Source organism: Necator americanus, chromosome II (genome assembly GCF_031761385.1).
Source record: "Necator americanus strain Aroian chromosome II, whole genome shotgun sequence".
Lineage (NCBI taxonomy): Eukaryota > Metazoa > Nematoda > Chromadorea > Rhabditida > Ancylostomatidae > Necator > Necator americanus.
In genome coordinates, this window is record NC_087372.1 from 25,232,121 (window position 1) to 25,251,953 (window position 19,833).

General features: G+C 42.1%; 2 protein-coding genes across 3 annotated transcripts; one reads left to right on the top strand and one right to left on the bottom strand.

Annotated features, from left to right (window-relative positions):
- Nucleotides 1-2: 2 nt before the first annotated feature.
- Nucleotides 3-19,178, bottom strand: RB195_019404 (uncharacterized protein; the record flags this gene model as incomplete). Of its 2 annotated transcripts, none has more annotated exons than XM_064187234.1 (16): nucleotides 3-116; nucleotides 286-375; nucleotides 427-540; nucleotides 2,430-2,518; nucleotides 2,578-2,727; nucleotides 6,505-6,601; nucleotides 6,659-6,773; nucleotides 6,833-7,019; nucleotides 7,073-7,172; nucleotides 7,242-7,375; nucleotides 7,477-7,572; nucleotides 9,613-9,773; nucleotides 12,144-12,312; nucleotides 13,315-13,487; nucleotides 13,543-13,687; nucleotides 19,157-19,178. In XM_064187234.1, the coding sequence occupies 16 exons, from the start codon at nucleotides 19,176-19,178 to the stop codon at nucleotides 3-5; spliced, it is 1,956 nt and encodes a 651-aa protein (XP_064043114.1). The 2 variants fall into 2 exon arrangements, with proteins under 2 accessions (XP_064043114.1, XP_064043115.1); XM_064187233.1 differs by lacking the exon at nucleotides 19,157-19,178 and adding an exon at nucleotides 13,978-14,158.
- Nucleotides 5,388-6,204, top strand: RB195_019405 (uncharacterized protein; the record flags this gene model as incomplete). Its single annotated transcript, XM_064187235.1, has 2 exons — nucleotides 5,388-5,701; nucleotides 5,877-6,204. The coding sequence occupies 2 exons, from the start codon at nucleotides 5,388-5,390 to the stop codon at nucleotides 6,202-6,204; spliced, it is 642 nt and encodes a 213-aa protein (XP_064043116.1).
- Nucleotides 19,179-19,833: the final 655 nt, after the last annotated feature.

A 19,833-nucleotide genomic window follows, 5' to 3' on the forward strand; every position in this document is an offset into this window, starting at 1 on the left:
TGTCACTTGAGCATTTCTATCCTTGTGATGAGAACATGACCTAGCACCACTTCACGCGTAGCGACAACGTTATGATCAATACTAGATTTTAAAAGTATTGTGCATCTGAGTTCTCCCTGAAAGAAAACATAGCTTAAGCTTAAGACTACTAAGGATGATGACAAAATTTTGCATAAAGTATCCCCTCTATCGTATCAACTTTCGAATTGCTTCAGTAAAGGACTGCTACAGAATCGCAAAAATCCTGTAACATACTTTTAGCAAAACAAGGTCAAAACTTCAAACCTTTGAGCGCTGCAGATGAGAAAGTAGAAGACACAGTGAAACACCTTCATCGTCATCAGAAACTAGTCTTTCTTTTGACGCATCCAAGTCCTGTTAATATAGAAACATCCATAACTTTTGTCCCCAGAAGTACAAACATACCGGAGAGAAAGACAAGTAAGCAATGTGTGATAAGGCTTTTTCTGAAAGTCGTTTCTCTTCAAACTCCTCCGTTGCATCATCCACGAGGTCACCAACAGAAGAAAATACGTAAACCTATAGAAAAAATAAACGGTTGTAACAAAATGTAATATCGTATGTACAGTGCAGGTAAGTGACATCTGTAACTACTGCGCTATAATTACTAGGGCTGTCCTCAACGAGATTTCTTACACCAAGAATAGGATTCAATTTTTCAGATGTGATCAGAATTTCTAAGGCATTTTCTAGGCTATTTATAATGCCATAAGAATCCTCTATGTTCTTTTCGGCGAATGTTTCTTTCTTGTTGGAACATGGGACTTCCCTCAGATTACCAAGAACCATAAAACCATTAAGGCATTGTTCTTGGTCATCAAAAATTAACTGCCCTGAAAGCAGTTAATTTTGGATGACCGAGAACCTGACAACCTTTCCTTGCTTGCAATTCTTCACTTTAGCATCAACTTCGAACTATTTTGTCATTAAATACAGCTATAAAATTTAAGTTAAATTTTCTAACTACTAATCTATATTTGACTACTCACTCTCAACTTCACCGTTCTTCCGCCAATTTGTTACTTTGTGATCGTTCCCCTTGAAACTTTTTCCTTTGCAGACAAATTGTTATCGTTTCATTGCAAACCAATCATTCCTTCAAATTTTGAATCTACGATGTCAGTTCAACAGAAGAGTATTTCCGAGATCTATTTCTTCTCTCATTGTTTTTAAGGTTCGAGAGCAATCTAAACTACTAGAAAAATCCCGAAACTTTGCTTGGAAGAAGTCGGTGGTATTTTTGCAAGTTCGAAAGTAGTATATTACAGTTCGGCCAAAAACCCAAACGTCTCCGTACCATGATCCCGTATCACCTGCGTGGACGCGCATCCTTAGCTTCGTCCTCAGCCAAATATCGCCAATTTCCCAACCCGAATATCATGAGTCACAATGATACTTAATGATTTAATAAGAACCGTTTTATAAACAGTGCAGTCACGAAAAAGTACTTCCGAAATTCCGCATTGATTTTCAATTGGTCAGGCAATGATAATCACGCCAGATCAAAACTGATAAAAAGTGGACCTTCTGCATAATCACGAATGACATTTCTGCCTCAAACCGATCTACTTTTGTTTATTTTTAGTTAAAACGTAACTAACAAGAAAAGTTCATCAGCGACTATGTTCAACAACCTACACGTTAACGAGACTAATAGAAGTTATATCATTAGTAATGAGCGTATTACAGATATTGCTCAAAAATCTATGGTTCGAATCCGATTTTTAAGCAATTCTCATAGAAAATATTCATATTTGCATTTCAAAACGAATTGTGCTGCCACCAGAATCTATACGAATCTGTACAGGCAGAACACTCCGTTCTCATTAATTCTAAGGAAAGTCCCGAGGAGAATTTCTATCCACAGCATTGCCTCAAAGAAGAGAAAGCCCTTGGATAGTAAATTAGCCATTGTGGGGTTCAAGTATCATCACCTCATAACTGCGTTAAGTATGCACCAAAAATGTAATCAATCAAAGACTTGAATTCTTGGTGAAAGTTGAATGGTGACAGAAACAAATGAACTGTAGATCAATTTGTTTCACTTGAATATGAATCAACTGGTAGTTAAGACTTCCAAACAATTAGTTTGTCAAAAAATGAAAACTGTACAAACAGGAACCAATCATTCATACTTAAAATTGGACATTGCAGTAATTTTAGTCCTGTTACTTAGTATAAGAGCAGCAACGAGAGAATTCGATCCCATACGTATATCCTAGCACAAGCTAAATCAACCTCACTTTATCAATTGAACGGAATAAAGTGAAGAATTACACCAAATTGAAAAGGTCAACACTTTTTTTTATCAAATACAAACTGACAAATCTACAACCTCATATGACCAAATCTTTTAATTTCAACTCATCTTGGAGAACCTTGGTGGAGAAACACTGGCAAAATCATACCTTGTTTGTAAAATGTCCACAGAAATCGAACCATATCGTAACAGTAAGAGCTAAATCATCAAAACGTACATGAACAGGGTTTGGTAACTCTGAAAAGAAGAAAACATTCAAGACAGAGCGAAGAACTTGTGATTGAATGTGAAAATACCATGCATAAGCCGCCAATGAATAGTATGATGATCGAAAGAAACAGTATGACCGTCCCAGACTAACGGATCAATGAGCGACCGAGATCTCGTCAATGTGGACCGCAATTCAGGTACTTGGACATCGCATACCTTTTCGTCTTCCTCGATATCTCAAATTGAAAATTATGAAAAATGTGTTCATATGTTCCTCCTCGTCTTCTGGATTTCAGAAGCGTTCAACCTCCCACCATTCTTTTTTACCATCATTTCGCATGTCAACAAATCTTGAATGGTTCATCACTAAAGCTAGTTCTAATTCAACATCATTAATTAATTGATAGCATGTTACTTGAACTCCTAGCTACAACATTACATTATCCTTTCGAAAACTAGTTAATACTAGAGCAATGATTATTCTTTGTATATTCATCACTACTAATTAGCATACCTATTACTATCACATTTAAAAACAGCGTATCACGATTTCGACGTGGTGGGGAACCCAAAGCAAAAACGTAGACTTCGGGTAGCAGATTGCGGAGTAGTTCGGCTCAACTTTCTCTAACCGTGTGCGGCAATCTGCTACCCAAACTCTACACTCTCGCTGTCGGCTCCGCACCATTCAAAATCGTGATACGACCCCTTTAAGCATCCATCTGATTGAGATTAAACGTTTCAGATGATAATATCGTCATACACTCTACAATATAACAACTAATTGTTATAGAGCTTACCGTGAAGTATTAACATCACAGTTATGCTGCACTTTTCCCATGAATTTCACGACTTCTGTATGGTGGCGTTGCAAAACATATCGTCATATTGATAAAACCACTCCTAATACGCTTCCACCGAGTCAAAAGGAAAGGTGAATGAAAGTGTTGGAGCCAATATATATAATTTATTGCATCCATGCAAAATTCCGGTTCAATTCAGAGCTTACGCTGAGATCATACTCTAGTATAGTCGGGTGAAACCTACATGAATCATGGTGCATTTGCGTACGCGCTTGAAACGGCGCGGTGGAGGCAGCAGTTGGAACCGAGGTGGGACCATCACAAACTGCGGCGATGGATGGTGCCAGTAAAAGTTCCATTGCGCTCCTAACCGCTACGCCCCACCGCACCGCCTCGAGAGAAGCCGGACACGCAACTGTACCGTGCTTCACGTCATTTTGATCCTACTACATAAGGGACAAGTTCATTTCTCCTGTCAGTCGGACCGTTCGACGCGGATTCCCACTTGAACTCAAAAATTAAGTGCTCCTTAAAATTGGGTGATTAGAACGTTTCACTAATCGCCTAACTATGCTGCATGCCTCACGCAAAGGCGGAAGTTAGAGGTGTTGGTGTTTTCGCTATAAATTTGCGCTTCGAGTTTGTGCAATGCGACAGAAACTTGGCTAAAAAAATCTAGAGCTGTATCGCATTCGATTCCGACCACCGCCCAGTTCTCCTGAGGATTACGGTATGGTCCCAGAAAAACTATCGAGCTCAACATCAACCGAACTCGACTTGGCAGGTCGGAAAAAAGAGGAATGCAGAAAGAAGTTCTGCCTACGAATGTCGATCAATATTGGATTACGGATCAAGAAGAGAGTAGATAACGCTGACTCTTTCATTAAAGGCATCACCCCACGAATCTGAGGTGGTGCAGATTTCAGGTGGAGTATTCGTATACGGGATGGGAGACTATGGAGAGGGGGGTGATTCCGTCCATTTCTTCCTAATTGCCGTAAAAAAAAACGGCCCGGAAGATGCGGCGCCGCACAAGGCTGGCGCGCTCCAGTCGAACTCCCTGTACAAAATAGTGCGCCAAAACGCCTGAAGCCGTATCTTCCAGGCCGTTTTTTACGGGAATTAGGGAGAAATGGACGGAATCACCCCCCTCTCCGTAGTTTCCCTTCCCGTATACGAATACTCCACCTGAAATCCGTACCACCTCAGATTCGTGGGGTGATGCCTTTAAATGCATTCAGGACGCTGCAAAAAAATGCTCCCGGTTTAAACACAGATGAAGATGTTCACCCTTGCATCTGCGGAGACAATATAAACGTACAATTTTGTACCTGTTACCTGCTGTTACCTTGTGTTACCTGCCCTGCTGGTGAATTCAGCCAGGAGAAGCGTCTGGAAAGGAGGCTGCGTCGTCAGTTGAAACGTGTTTAAGAGAACGATTGGACGTCAAGAGCGAAGGAGTTTGAGAAGGAGGACAAGAACCCGAGAAAAGCCAACACTATGCTAAGGCAGTATAGCGGCATGATTAAAAAGGTGTCTGCCTGTTCTTAACACTGTTAACGGAGTCGCTGTCAGAGAGGCAACCCTACCCATCTGGTGGTACCATTTCAACACTTTGCTGAAGTGAAAACCACCGTCAGTCGCTGAACTTGTGCACGCAAAAAGAGAAATGTACACCGCAGCGAAGCGAGGTCAGCGAAGAACCACCGACGAAGTCAGAAATTCTGTTCTGCATTCAGAAAATAAGAATGGATAACCTGGCGGACACGATGGAATTAGCCCAGAAATGCTGAAATCTCTTCCTCCTGAGATTCGTGAGATGACTAAGATCGTCCGTTCAATATGGATTGACGAAAGGATACCTGATTCTTCGAGAAACGCTGTTATAATTCTTCCCCACAAAAGCTGTCCGTCACGGAACCCAGGAAAATTACCGACGAATATCATTACTGCGTTTAATGTACAAGGTTTGGAGCGGATCATCCTGCATCGACTATCCCGACATCGCGAAGAAACCAACTTTCGCCCTGGTCGATCGCGTCGCGCATCGCGCAGATGGAGTTCCAGGAAAATTCGTGTGGCCAATAAACGTCATGAATAGAAGAACATTTGCGATCCGAGCACCAGCTGGATGTACTACACCGTTCGAAATGAAAACTGGAGTGAGACAAGAGGCCGTGGCAGGACCCTTTGTGTTCAGCATTGCCGTCGATGATATCGTGCCAAGAACAATCTATCCTGCCGATGTCATTTTAGCACCGTCTGCACGTCCCTTGCTGGATCTCGAGTACGCCAACGATCTGGAAATATTCGAATTTAACACCACCAAATTACAACATGTCGTTAATTTTGTATCGAAATTGGCTGCAGCCTACGGACTACAACGCAGTGATGAACGCAAACAGATGTGGGTCTCCTCGAGACTTCAACGGGAATCGGGGTTGACGGACAATCTATCGAACTCGTGGATGAGTTGTTTTATTGGGGTTGTGTGCTGAAAAATGATGGCAGCTACAAGACAGATATTCAGGAAACATGCACTAAACCAATTCTCCATTCAACTCATTGATCAAATTCCTGAGGTCGACCCCCATAGCCAAGTCAAGTTGCGAGTCTACCTATCCGCAATTCGTATCCTATCACGATATCGGACACTTGGGCAGCCCCATCAATGGAGATGGAGAAGCTCTAATGCATGGAGTGATGGAGAAGCTCGAATGCATGGAAGGGAAGCTGTTTAGATGCCCGGCTACTTTTGGCCAATGGTGTAATAAACGGAGAACTTTGCTCAGAAGTGGATATGCTGTACCGGCCCATGATTCACCTTCTGAAGCAGCCATGGAAAACCATCTTCGATTCTTTGATCACGTTATTAGGAGACTGCTTGCTCTCTTGTTCAAGTTGTTCTGATATTTCGAGAACCTAACTGGAAAAGGCCCATGGTCGTAAAAGCATTCAGTCGGAACGTAAAATTCTGCCTCCTATGGAATGATGGGTAGATTCTATGCGAACTCTGGTTGAAGATCGAAAAGGATGGGCACAAATGCGTTCAAGCACGACACACCCCTGCAAAGCGGATACCTGCCTTAGGTGGCAACAATGCACATTAAGTCAGGTATGTCACATTCGCATTCATTTTCGACCCCCATCATAGTGGCTGGATTTTGTTCATTACCTTAATTTTGATAGATACTCGAATAGTACACTAACCTCGCAAGGTGTCATTAATCATTTGGATGACAGAAACTGGTTGACGTAAATGGGTCTTGAGATACTTCATGAAAACTCCGTTCATTTCGCCCTTTATCTAAAAAGGTCGCAACTTAATTAATTTTCTCGGAAATGCTTGAACGGGATCAAAAACCTCATAGGCTCCCACTCCACCGCTCGTCGAATATCCATAAACTGTGTTCCTGTTCGGCCTGTGCTTAATTTTGAACGGTTCCGCATACTCCACGAAAGCAGAAATGAATTCAAAACTGGAAAATAGCAAGTTTTTCTTGAGTTCAAGTTAGAGAAGATGCATGAAATGACATACGGAATGAATTTCCTGCACACATCAAGCAAGAGGAGATTCAAGGCAGGATTGTAATTGCTCAACTCGTGTAGAACAAAATCCATAGAAAGACAGTGCTCGGGCTTGTGAGCCTCAGATGGTGCCTCTACTGGCAGAAGGTAGCATTGTCCATTTACTTCAAATCCATGACCAACGAAATAGAAGACAGCTACAAGTTAAAAACATACCAAGAACACTACAAATGAGCCTAATTCTCTTTACCGTAAACGCCACTGCCGAGGAGCTTTTTGTACTCCTTAACAAAAAATTTCATCTCTGCTAATGTCAGATCAGCTAGCGTCACTGTTTTGTACTTGAGATCCTGCAAGTGAACGGTGTAATTGTCCATGGAAGCTGAACAAATCACATACAACGGCAAACTTCCACGCACCTGTAGAGCTGTTGCCAAAGTTTCTGCATCACAGTGAGGCGTCACCAGCTTTGGAAGGTGATGATACATACAATTACTAATAATCAGCGCAACTTTATCCGCAGCAACTAATTCAGCATCGTTGGATGTAGAAGCTAAAGTCTTTACTGATATAAATCAACATCAGTCTATCTCCAAAGTATAAAAGCGCAAGAAGTAATCATTGCGCATTAATATATCTTTCGAATAAAATCACCTGCTAGGATGGGCGCCCTCTCTTCCGACGAAATATTCATGCTCGCCATAATTTCGCGTAGATTTTCCAAATTCCCGTTTCGACAATGTTCACATCCTACAAAAAACAACTAATCACATCTTAAAATAAACATCAAAAAACTATTTTGAAATAGTACAAAATCTACAGAAAGTTTTTTTAAAGGCATCACCCCAAAAATCTGGAGCAGTACTGGTTCCACGCGGGTAATGCCTATAGGGGATCATAGATTGTGGTAAACTGTGGGGAATGTAATTTCTTTCACAAAGCGCAAAGGTTGCCTATTGCAACAGAAGCCGTCGTAAGAAACGGTTCCGGGGTCGTCTGTTACACTGATACAGGGAGAGATGAACGGAATCACCCTCTTCCCCACAATCTACGACCCCGTATACGCATTATCCACCCGAAACCCGTGCCACCCCAGATTCGTGGGGCGATCCCTTTAATCCATTAGTGCTGCACTATCCGGCCAGTATTACCAAGTACCGCCCATTTATCCATAAGAGTAAAACTACGTTTACATGACACATGGTATTGTGCTGCGTGACAAATACCAACGAAACCAGAAACGTCAAAAACTTGCCAATCCAAAATCCACAAAAAAAAACTCGCTGAAAATTGACGGTTTTTGATTTTTGACGGATTTTTGATCAGTGATATGTATCACACCCGTTAGCATCGCAGGAACATTGTACATGTGGCTGAATTCAAAACTTTTTAACTCTAACTTCTTTCTACACAATCGTGGTCATCCCTAGAGACAAAGTCATCTGCGCACAAGCTCAAAAGAATGGTCACATTCTCTAATGAACTTATTTTGTATTTTTGAAACCAATTCGCTTCGATTTCAGATTGCAGCAGCTCACGGACTATCACCTTTGTCAGTCACCTCTTCTCAATGTAGCGAAACTCTTTGAATCACTCTATTTGACAAAAGTTTAGGCCTTTTTCTAATAATTCTTCATAACAACAAATGTGAGCGATCGACGCCGCAGATTTTTCGCCGCCTAATACACCACCACAGCAAGACGTGCTTTCATCGCCAGAGGAGGGACTTCGTGAACTCTGCGTCTTCGGTTGTCATCATAAGTACCGATTGTGCCATAGAAAGAGCGCGGGCCTCAACTTCGCATGCTTCGGTACACCTTGGCCAGCGCAGTTGGTGACGACTTTATTGCAACCGGCATTTTTTACATAACATTTTGCTAAAGATGAACTGCAATATCAGTAATGTAATTTCTCATTAGGATTCAAAGCTTTCCACCCGTAATGTATCGTTTAGCTACACGTGGATCAAACTGAGCAACAATGTTTTCAATATGCTCGACATTGCTCGACAAATCAGGGAAGCACTCATGTCATACAACATTATTTTGGTTCGTCCCTTAAAGGCATCACCCCACGAATCTGACGTGGTACGGATTTCCAATGGACAAACTCTATACCGGATCATAGATTGCTGGATCAAGGGTGTTCCGCTCATCTCTTTCCAATCGTAGTAAAAAAAGGGCGTGAAAGACTTCGCTTTTCACGTCGATTTCAGTTGCAACGCTCGTAACTTGTACACGCGCCGTATCCAGGGGACCAGAACGTATACCTATCGTAGGAACTAAAGCGGTTCCCACGCCCTCTATTAGGGCGATTAGGAAAAACCACCCCTGATCCTACAATCTACACCTCCATCCCTAGCTTTTGCCGTGGATTCCCTCATCACGATCAGATTCGTGGTATGCTGCCTTTAAATTGTTGTGTTTCTATTAAAAGATATAGTGACTTACATTTTTATTTTAGAAAAGCAGCGCTTTACTCATGCTACTTACGGTTAACATCGAAATTCCGGATCTGGAAATTTGGCGTGTGCGAGTAATCAGTTTGCATGACTATTCAGAGAAATTTCTTGAATACAGCAATTATGACCCTATATAGCAGTAATTTATATTTACCATAAGCCAGTGGACTGTTTCTACTATCCCACAAATCGCAATGTGAGGCAGTTCTGAGTCACAGGATCAGAGTTTCTAATAATACACTTTAACTAGTCGGTTGTCCGAAATCTTTGTCAGAACATAATGTAATGTAACGTATCTTACTGTTTGGCGCTCTTTCAAACAAACCCACGTTGTTCTTCTCCGACAAATGGGCCCAATACGAGTGTTCGAGAAGCAATGCGGGAAGAGTACTGTTTCCCAGGTTTTCGATAAAACTCAGAGTATACATGACCGTCCTCGATCTCATTCGTCACCACACAGCGAAATGTGAAATCTGATGAGCATTTGCACCTTCAAATAAACAAATAAATATATAATAGCGCATCTTCCCAAAATTAAGTAAAAGAAAAATAGGAAAATGAACTCAGTCCATTTTTTCGCATATTCAATATCAGTTTATTAATGACAGGTTAATTACATATCGAATTAGTGTTTTATGTTCATCTTTTTGATCCGCCGATTTCCTACTTCTTTATATGAGTAAGAGACTGGGGCACTCTAAAGAAGGTCCGGACGGATTCTCCGCAATTGCCCCCGAGACATTACGTATCCAGGGGATACACGAACATACCTCTGCGAAGCCACGCTTCAGTCGTTTATGGAGAGAAAGACAGCCGTCTCAGATGCTCTTCTGGCCCTATAGACGCAAAGAACTATACAGTTGTAAGACAATATGTAAAGAAGAATGGTGTAAGTGATCGTAATTACCGAATAAGTTCAAGAACAATGTATTGAAAAATACATGCCACTTTGTGAGGTTTTCTAACAAGAGGAAGGGAGGATCAATCGGAGGTTCGAATCCGCCCTAGTGCACACTAAGGCTTTCATCCGGGGTTGACAATTCGGTACCAGACTTGTCTACGAGGATAAGAAAACACTGACTTGCCGCATCAGTTATCTTCCGCAAATTATTGTATAGGCCAGTTACACGTTCGTAAACCTCTGAGTTGAAGTGAACGCATCCCAAGCGGATTGATTAACGCCAGACTAAAGAACAACATCACCAGAGAAGATTATCCTCAAGTTTAATTAGGATTACATGAATGCTTAACACTTCATAAACGCAATGGCAAATGTAAATGCACTCAATATGTCAAACTTGTTCGATATGCCTTGCCGGAATGAAATTGATCGCTTGACATCCATCCAGAAGAAAAACCCACTGCGAAGAGATTGCAATCAACATACTTAAAAGCAACGTTCTGGGGAAGTTTAGATGAGCACTTGGGCGGATTCGAACCTCTGATCGATCGCGCAGGAAGCGGAACCTCTAACCGCTATACTACACCACTATTATATATATATATATATATATATATATATATAATACATATAATATATAATGTAGCATATGTATGTATATATAACATATATAGTCAAGTCAAAACGACATAAAACACGGGGCAGTTACGTAAGCGGCTCCTTACGTAACTGCACCGTGTCAAAGTGCAGTGGAGCTACTGGTTGTGACCGAGGTGGAACCATCGCAAGTTGCAGCGATGAGCGGTGTTAGCAAGGGTCACCGCCTGATTTTAACCGCCACCTCAGTTCCAACCGCTGCGCTCCACCACGACGTTTTGAGCTGCTTCATTTCGCTTCTACCCGTCTACACCAGACTTGTCTGTGAGGATAAAAATTATTATGAATATAATTATATATTATTATAACTATAGATAAATATGTAGAATATATATGACATAATATATAATATATACAACATATATAGTACATATGTTATATAAAGGATAAAGGATGAAGTTTCTGGCGTTAATCAATCCGCTTGGGATGCGCCACCACGTTCACTTCAATTCAGAATCGCTTGGGGTTTACAGACGTGTAACTGGCCTATATAATGCCTTGCGGTGGCTAGCCGATGTGTCAAGTCAGTGTTTTTATCCTCCCAGACAAGTCTGGTACCAATTTATCGATCCCGGAGGGATGAAAGACTTAGTGAGCACTAGGGCGGATTCGAACCTCCGATCGATCGTGCAGGAAGCGAAACCTCTAACCGCTACACTACACCCGTCCCTTAGTGTTAATAAAACAAATCAATTCAAAGAGTAATTCGTTTGCAGAGGAGTTTTGCAAGTTTTACCACGAACATGTTGCGGCTATTGCTGGTGACGGCATTCCCTACTAGGCAATCTCAAAAACTAAGAGACTTAATGGGTCGTAGCATCAGATACTCATTTAATTGTGTTCTCTGGTTCTGTTAAAAGACAGAAGAGTCGTTTAAAAAACGTTCAGAAAAGGTGATACCCAGACACAGAACCATTCCTTTTTGTTTTTCTATTGTTCCTCATCAATAGCTGTTGATACTACACTAGACTACCTGGAAAAACTTTGGTAAACTTCTCGAAATAACGCTTCGGAGGGTGATCGTGTATGTAACTAAGTTTGGAACACTCCACCACACATCAGCAGTTAATCCCACGCTTCAAAATTAAGAAAGCAATCAAAGTGCCACAGTAAAGTCAAACTCCAAAAAACTTTTGCGCGTACTTGCATCATACACTTCCTTTCTTCACTATTCAAACTGTCGCTAATTTGCTGCAGTTCATGCCTATCCCATAACTGTGAATGTCTCAAACATTTCTACACAATTGAAAATTGACAGGATCTTCTGAGGTGAATCGAATATAAGCAAAAAAGTGCATTTACCTGACCACGTCAACAACATAACCAGTGGCAGTTTCCAAAAGTTCGTCATTCTTGTACCAGTGATACACTGGACAAGGAAATCCTACAGCCTTGCATTGCAATCGTACAATAGAATTATCCTCTACAATACTAACTACGATCTCGTCCGTCTTTGCCCACCGTACAGGTCCTGAAAATAGCCCGACTTTAATGCCACACTGCGAAACAAGAAGCAAAAAGTAGAAGGTAATTCTCTTGAAAGCAAGACAAAAGCTCCTAGGTATATTACTATTTCACAGAATAGCAATTAAACTATACAGTATAAAAAGATCGACACGGGAGAGTGAAAAAAGAAGTAAATTGGCATCCCTCATCGATATCGTTCGGTGTACCGCAGTCAAGAGGTTCGGTTGTGACTGCACAATCGATGTTTTGGTCCGACTGACAGGAGAAATGAACTTGTCCCTTATGTAGTAGGGTCAAAACGACGTGAAGCACGGCACAGTTGCGTACGCAGCTTCTCCCGGGGCGTTTCGGTGGAGCGTAGCGGCAAGGAGCATGGCGAAACCCTTGCTGGCACTACACATCGCTGCAGTTTACGACGGTCCCAACTCGTTTCCAACTGCTATCTCCACCGCGCCGCTTCGACCGCTTACGCGGCTTATGCACCGCAACTACACTCGTGAAAAATGTCGTTTTGGCCCGACTATACGACATTTTCCTTTTTTTTTGTGTGACCTGATGACATGCTGGATTCATGAAATCAGTGAAGAAGTCACAGAGTGTGAGTAAATGCAGGTGAAGTTCTCATACTCTGATTCCCAATATCGCGAAATGCTTCCCAATCCATGCGTAAATATGACGATGCGATACAGTCGGGTCAAAATGACCTGAAGATCGGTGTAGTTGTGTGAGCCGCTGTCCTTGAAGCGTACGCAGCTAAAATAATAAAGCTAGCGATAGTCCTAGCTCGATCCCAAACGCCAGCTCCACTTAGCCGTCAACGCAATCGGACCAAGCTTGAGGTCGTTTTGACCAGACTATATCTGTCGACTATCCATGTTTTTATAAAGAACATGAATGTTTTGATCAGGAAAAAGCCCGATCCTACTACCACTAAAGATGGCTTAGCCAAAAAAAAATACGTTGATATATATATATATATATATAATTTTGAATGAACATCACTTACTGAATTTCCTTGACAAAATCAGCTGTGCCTGGTCCATAGTAGCTCCATATTGCTTCGAAAGGATTTGTAGCCGAACAAGTAAGTCATGTACCGACTGTCCGCGGTTGCTCCAAGCTCTCAATACAGATTCGCCTGGATTCACATCCCGACTAATCCTTTCCACTTCTTCTTCGCTATACACATAGCGCCTTTACATATGTACTTCAAGTCAATATTTTATACACTGACCTCATGTAATAGATGCTTCCTTTATTTCTATCCACTATTTTCAACCACAGATCTCCAGAAGTGAGGCAGTTCGCTAGTAGGTGAGTGGTTTTTAAGCTTAGATCAGCTAGACATGTGTCCAAGGATGTCATTGGAAGCACCTCACCTGGAACTCGGAAATACCGGGAGGATACTATAGAAAATATAAATGAATAAAAAACATATGAAAAATCTTCGAAATCATAGCGGTTATGCCCATGAATTCACGTTCGGATTTGAAATAAAGAACGCACATATTTGTTTGTTCATCTATTTGTCAAAAAAGGCATGCGGTCTAGCGACATCCGCATTTTAACAGTCAGCCCATATTTATCTTGATTGTGGCATACTTGCATGGGCGGTCGCGATGCGATGAGAATCTAACTCAGATCTGCCCTCATGCTGGAAACCACTAACTGCCCCCATACAGCTGCACAAAATTCGTGTCGTTGTGTAGACATTGAGGAACCCGCTCAATGGAACGCGTCTTCTGCACCTCATGTTCGTTCTCTGCCACGCCAACATACTCTCTTTCCTCTGTTCTACCCAATCGGAGATGCACCTTGATGAAAACGCTGAGAGCGACAGCTTGTACCATTCGAAATCTAGACGCACGACAACTTTTATTAAACTTTTTATCTTAGAAATTGATAGAAAAAATGATAGTGACATCCGACTTCTATCGTAAAGCGGCCCAATTCTTACGTAAAATTACTATTCTCAAAATAGTGTTTTATGCTTGTGAATGAGGTACAGAAACAATTGTATAAGTAATGGGACAGTTCCCAGAGGTTCCCGAAAAGCGTGACACTATTTTTCATTTTTTTCACTAAGGAGATTGAGATGAGACGCCAAAATTTGGCAAAATGCCAAGCAAACCGCTCGCAGGCTTTCTTCGACCGTCCAAAGACTCGAAACTATAGTAGGGCCAAAACGACATGAAACACGTGCGCAATTGCGTACGCGGCTTCTTTCGAGGCGCTTCGGTGGAACGTAGTGGCTAGGAGCGTGGTGAAATCTTTGCTGGCATCACCCATCGCTGCAGTTGGCGACGGGCCCACCTCGGTTCCAACTGCTGCCTCCACAGCGCCGTTTCGAGCGCGTACGCAAATGCACATCAACTACACTCGTGTTTCATGTCGTATTGACCCGACTATATGTAAACGGTTCGCTCGAATTGACGAAGACAGCGGTTGGAGTCGAGGTGGGCCATCGCGAATAACGGCGAGCAATGGTACCGGCAAAAGTCCTTCTAGAACGTGTTCTGAACTACTACATGTGCCGCTTACCATTTCACCCTGATGTCATTTTTTAAAGGCATCACCCCATGAATCTGAGGTGGTGCAGATTTCAGGTAGAGTATTCGTATACGGGATGGGAGACTATGGGGAGGGTGGCAATTCCGTCCATTTCTTCCTAATTGCCGTGAAAAACGGCCCAGAATATGCGGCGCCGCACAAGGCTGGCGCGCTCCAGTCGAACTCCTTGTAGAGAATAGTGCGCCAGAACGCCTGAAACCGTATCTTCCGGGCCGTTTTTTACGGCGATTCGGAAGAAATAGACGGAATCACTCCCCTCTCCTTAATCTACTATTCCGTATACGAATACTCCACCTGAAATCCGTGCCACCTCAGATTCGTGGGGTGATGACTTTAATTTGTACAGTCGCATTGGGGATTCTCATTTCAGATGGGTTATCATTCTCCACGAATGATTCTACGATGCCTCGGAACCACTGATCTTATTGTGAGATTGTGCTTGAATCGAGTATACAAATTATACATTGAATACGTATACACAAGTATACATTGAAATATCGCGAAGCAAAGCTAGATTTACTGCCGTCTTTTCCACTTTTCTGTAAGATAGCGTTTGGATAAATCTACATTGGTTGAATAGATTGAATCGTGTAGATACAGATTTTACATCGGTTAGGAGGTACCCAACCAGATTGGGTGCAGCCGCTGTGTGTGCCCGCAGCAGCGATCGCCGCTACGCCTACCCAGGCGCACTGTCCCTCCTGCTTCACCCACCCCTTCCACTGAAGACCCGCATGTTTCTACTTGGATTGATTAGCTGACAAAACGAACTTATAAGGAAATGAAGTGGTAGGACATGAACTCCAAAATAAGAAACTCGTTTGTAAATGAAGATTGCTGGGGGAAATTATGGACAAATCTTGGTAAATTGGCAAGCGAACAGCTCGCAGGCGCTCCGTTCAAAGACCAAGTTGCCCCAGGGGAACCGCTCGTGTAACTACACCGTGCTTCATGTCGCCTTGACCCGAGTATAACTGCATCGCGCTTCATGTTTTGACCCTGGTGTGCGTTTTTTTTTTTTGCAGATTTGCGATGGTTGGAATGGAGGGTCAAGGAATGGTTGGATGAAGCAGTCCTTAGCCTATATTTTCTTCAGAGGAATGCGTCACACACAAATACAAGCGTAGGCGCCCATTTATGAAGAACTGATTCTCGAACAAAATAAAAGGAATCGTTGGGAAACGTGCAGCAGAGATTCGCTCTGCACTTAATCTGTTAACTGTTATTGCGTGCTAGTCTAATCAGAATCATTCTAATCAATCTAGTGCACACCAACTAACACATAATCCATTGCAATTCAAAGTTAGCTCGTGATCCAGGACTAGTAAAACGAATAATTGTGCTGAATTACAGACATGGTGAAACAAGCATGTATGGAGGAGAGAAAACTCGTAAAAGCCAACGGTCCAGAAGGACTACTACAAGCAGCTTTGTTCCACTGCAGTTGCAAGAGGCAGAGTTTTTCTACCTGCAGCGACGCTCAGCATGGCATCAACCGCTCCGCTACACTTCTTCGCTTATATGAACTACGCACAACTGCTCTAAGCCGGATCAACGCTCTTCGCCCAACATTGATCAGAGGTCATTAAAGCTCGCTTTTGCAGCAAAAAACAGAACACTTCTATTCTGCAGAATGTTGTAAGTCCATCCAAAAAAAAACATGGTGGTAACTACACTGAGAGGTCGTGGTGAAAGCTCAGATTACATTTCGGATAACCAGGAAAATAAGATGGAAGAGAGTGCAGATTGACAATGAAGAAAACGACTAGTAACGGCAGCAAACAAATCAACAAAGTAGAGAATATGGTCAGATAGGGACAACGGAGGTAACAACACCGACGGAAGCTTTTGGCTGGGTAAGAGTAAGCTTGATCTAGATACTTTCTTCTAATCACCAATGAGCTGCATCTGAAGGCAAGGTTTCTGGATAGTCGAATACCAGTCAGTACAAAAGCAGAGGAATACGCGCCAAAAGTGCAATTTATACCAATTTTGTTCATGCCTCAAACGAGACAAACGCAAACAGTAGTAATAGTGATGCGGTTCATTTAGGATCAATACATCATTTACTTGGTATCTTGAATTAAATGAAGTTAAATCAAATAACCTTTTAAAGTGAAGTAATGAATGATGCATAAAAAAAAAACCCGAAACGACGGGTAATGAAGTCAGGTGAGGCTAAATATCAGTCAAGGAGGGCAATATTGGGAATACACGATCGCGGTGTTTTGTAGATTCTCGGCGTTAATTTAATAAGTCCTAAGTCAAGTACTGAATGCAATCTCGGTCTTCTTTTTCTTTTCAAACCAGGTGTTATTTCTAGTAGTGTACTTACCAATTCCTACGCTTTCTTTCTAACGTTAGTGTGCCATTTACCTTCTCTAACCACCGAAAAACAGGAAACAAGTCCCTCTTTAATTATTATATGTGCAATTTCACATTTTTAGCTTTTCTGCATAAGATTTGTTCAAACCGGCTCCATTCGTGAATGAATCGGCTACATTTTGGCCATTGGGAAATGGACTTCCATAGGTGATCCGCAACGTTACCCATGAAAAAGATGAAAACACAAAAGCATGTCACCTGCAGTATGACAATAGCAAGTGGTAGAACATAGTGTACCGTCAACGGTTCCTGTTAAATATGTCTTTTCTTTCTCTTTCTCGTTACTCAAAGTGCGTAAATGTTCTCTAGAATAGATCTTGCTGCTGCTGCTGAGATCTGCTTCAAGTTCACTATTTCAGCCAAGTCCGATTGGTCTTTGAAAATAAATAAATACTACTAGAAATAAGAAGATACAAAGTCAGAAAGACCACTGGACAACCTCAAAATCTATAAGAAAGACGGAAATAACACTTTAGTGTCTAGAGTCATAGCAAGTCCTTCTTGTCGTCAAAGGGCTACTGAATCGCAAGAAAATGACTCTCGAATTCAACAACATCACATCGTTGACAAAATTGCTGCACTTGAAATACCTCATTATGGGACCTATCACGTTCCCCATTATCAAAGGCGTTTTGATGTTGTTCTTTGCTGTATTTCAGAATGTTGCAAAAGAAGAATGGGTTATATGCTAACTTCCCTAATTTAAAGGAACCGTCTAACGCTGTGAATAAAACCAACGAAAACAGGAGAGCAACAGCATTTGATTTGTAGTTATCATTCGTAAATATGCAAATAATTATATCCTTCTAACCTCTAACTCTTCCTATGTAGCACATTGAAATATGTACGCAACAACGTACGTACTAATAAGCGCCACTTTCTTCTGAAGACGTGCCGCTGGGATAAGCCGTTATAAATGCTAGGTATCGTGTCCCTGTCAAGTACAGAAACTACCAGTTACATTTACCCTTGCTTGAGCATAGTTAGAAATCAACAGCTGTAGTACCACCGAACTGTTTTTCATTTTTCCCTAGCTCATTCTCTTTCTGATCCTAGAAAGCTGACGACTTGGTATATATCCATTGGGCATAAAAATGTACCATGCAGAATGCAGCCCAAGTAACTGATTCGATGAAAGTACGAGGTTCAACAGTGATAAGGTCATTCGCTCACACTTCAACTTTGATTGGACCTCTATTACACCAGTTGGGCAAACGGATATGAACGCTCCTACTCTTCGAAACTAACTAAGTGCAGCACTCAACAAATGTTTATGCGGAACTAGCTACCACAACACAGGGAAATCGACTATGGAAGCTACCTGAAGCGTTGCCACCACATCTTCGCAGTTTACAACAGTCGAGAAGCTTCCGGAGGATCCTAACCTAGTGAAATGTTCACCTCCAAACAAATAAATAACAACAACAATACAGCTCTAACACGTTTTGCAGGCCATCCTTTTCGAGTACTGGAGAAAAGAATGAAAACAGCTCAGTGCCGCCCTTATTTCTCGACGCTCTAGTTTAGTAACTTTAGTTCTCTTGGTAACATTAGTTTACATGTCATATATCCTCTAAGACGAATGCTTAGGCCTTAACGCCTCGATTGATTTAATTATTTTCTTCGAAAAATAAGGGCGCCATTGAGTGCCTGTATGCACATGAAAATGGTTCAAATTGCAATCTTAGTAAGTTTACATGGCACCAACACAGGTCTACAGCTAGATTAGCGCCAGAAGAAGCGGAATGGGGGAGCAAAATGGGGAAGAAGGAAAGAAACGTACCAAAGGGCTCAACATAAGCTAGTCAAGAACTGCCAGCTGTATACATTTTCGTTAACATATTGCGATAAATAACAAGAACGGACTCTGCTTATATCAGAAAACTGGTTACCTTCGCCTTTGTTTCCATTCATTCAACATCTGGTGACACAAAACTCTCCTCCGGACGTTGGAAGCAAAAGTTTTTGGAACACAATTCACCAACAAAGAAATTCAAATGGTGGCAAGTTAGATCCATCGTAAGCATGCCCACATTGACCACACCAACTCTTGTAATCAACCAGACGATTACCACAGTAGACTCTTTGTTGTTAGGCGAAAGAAAACCCACAATACACACACTTGCGACCTGAAACCTGAGGTAACCAGAACACGAAACATCGCACAGCAAAGACTGCCCAAGCAGCAAACACAATTAAGCAGTTATGGCTGCATTGACAACTAGTTCACGGACTCCTCTTCGAAAGACTTCGAGTCAACTCACAATGAGCACGGACGCACTGAACCGCTGTTTTCGTCTTAACTCGACCCACCTACCAACCAACTTTGGAGTGCAAACAGTGTTGGCAACGCGCCAAGCCTGCACTTGCCCTTCTTTTGAAATGGATTCGTGGTTTTCGCTGCGTATTGGACGGGCATGCGCACGACTGACTATCGGCGCATTTGTGTGCTGTGTTTGGTAGAGCACAGAGAAAACTCTGGCCAGGGCAGAGAACGATGGGGCGTTGCAAATAATGCACACACTACGGCCCTATCGATCGGTTCCATCTCGATCGATATCTCTCTTTG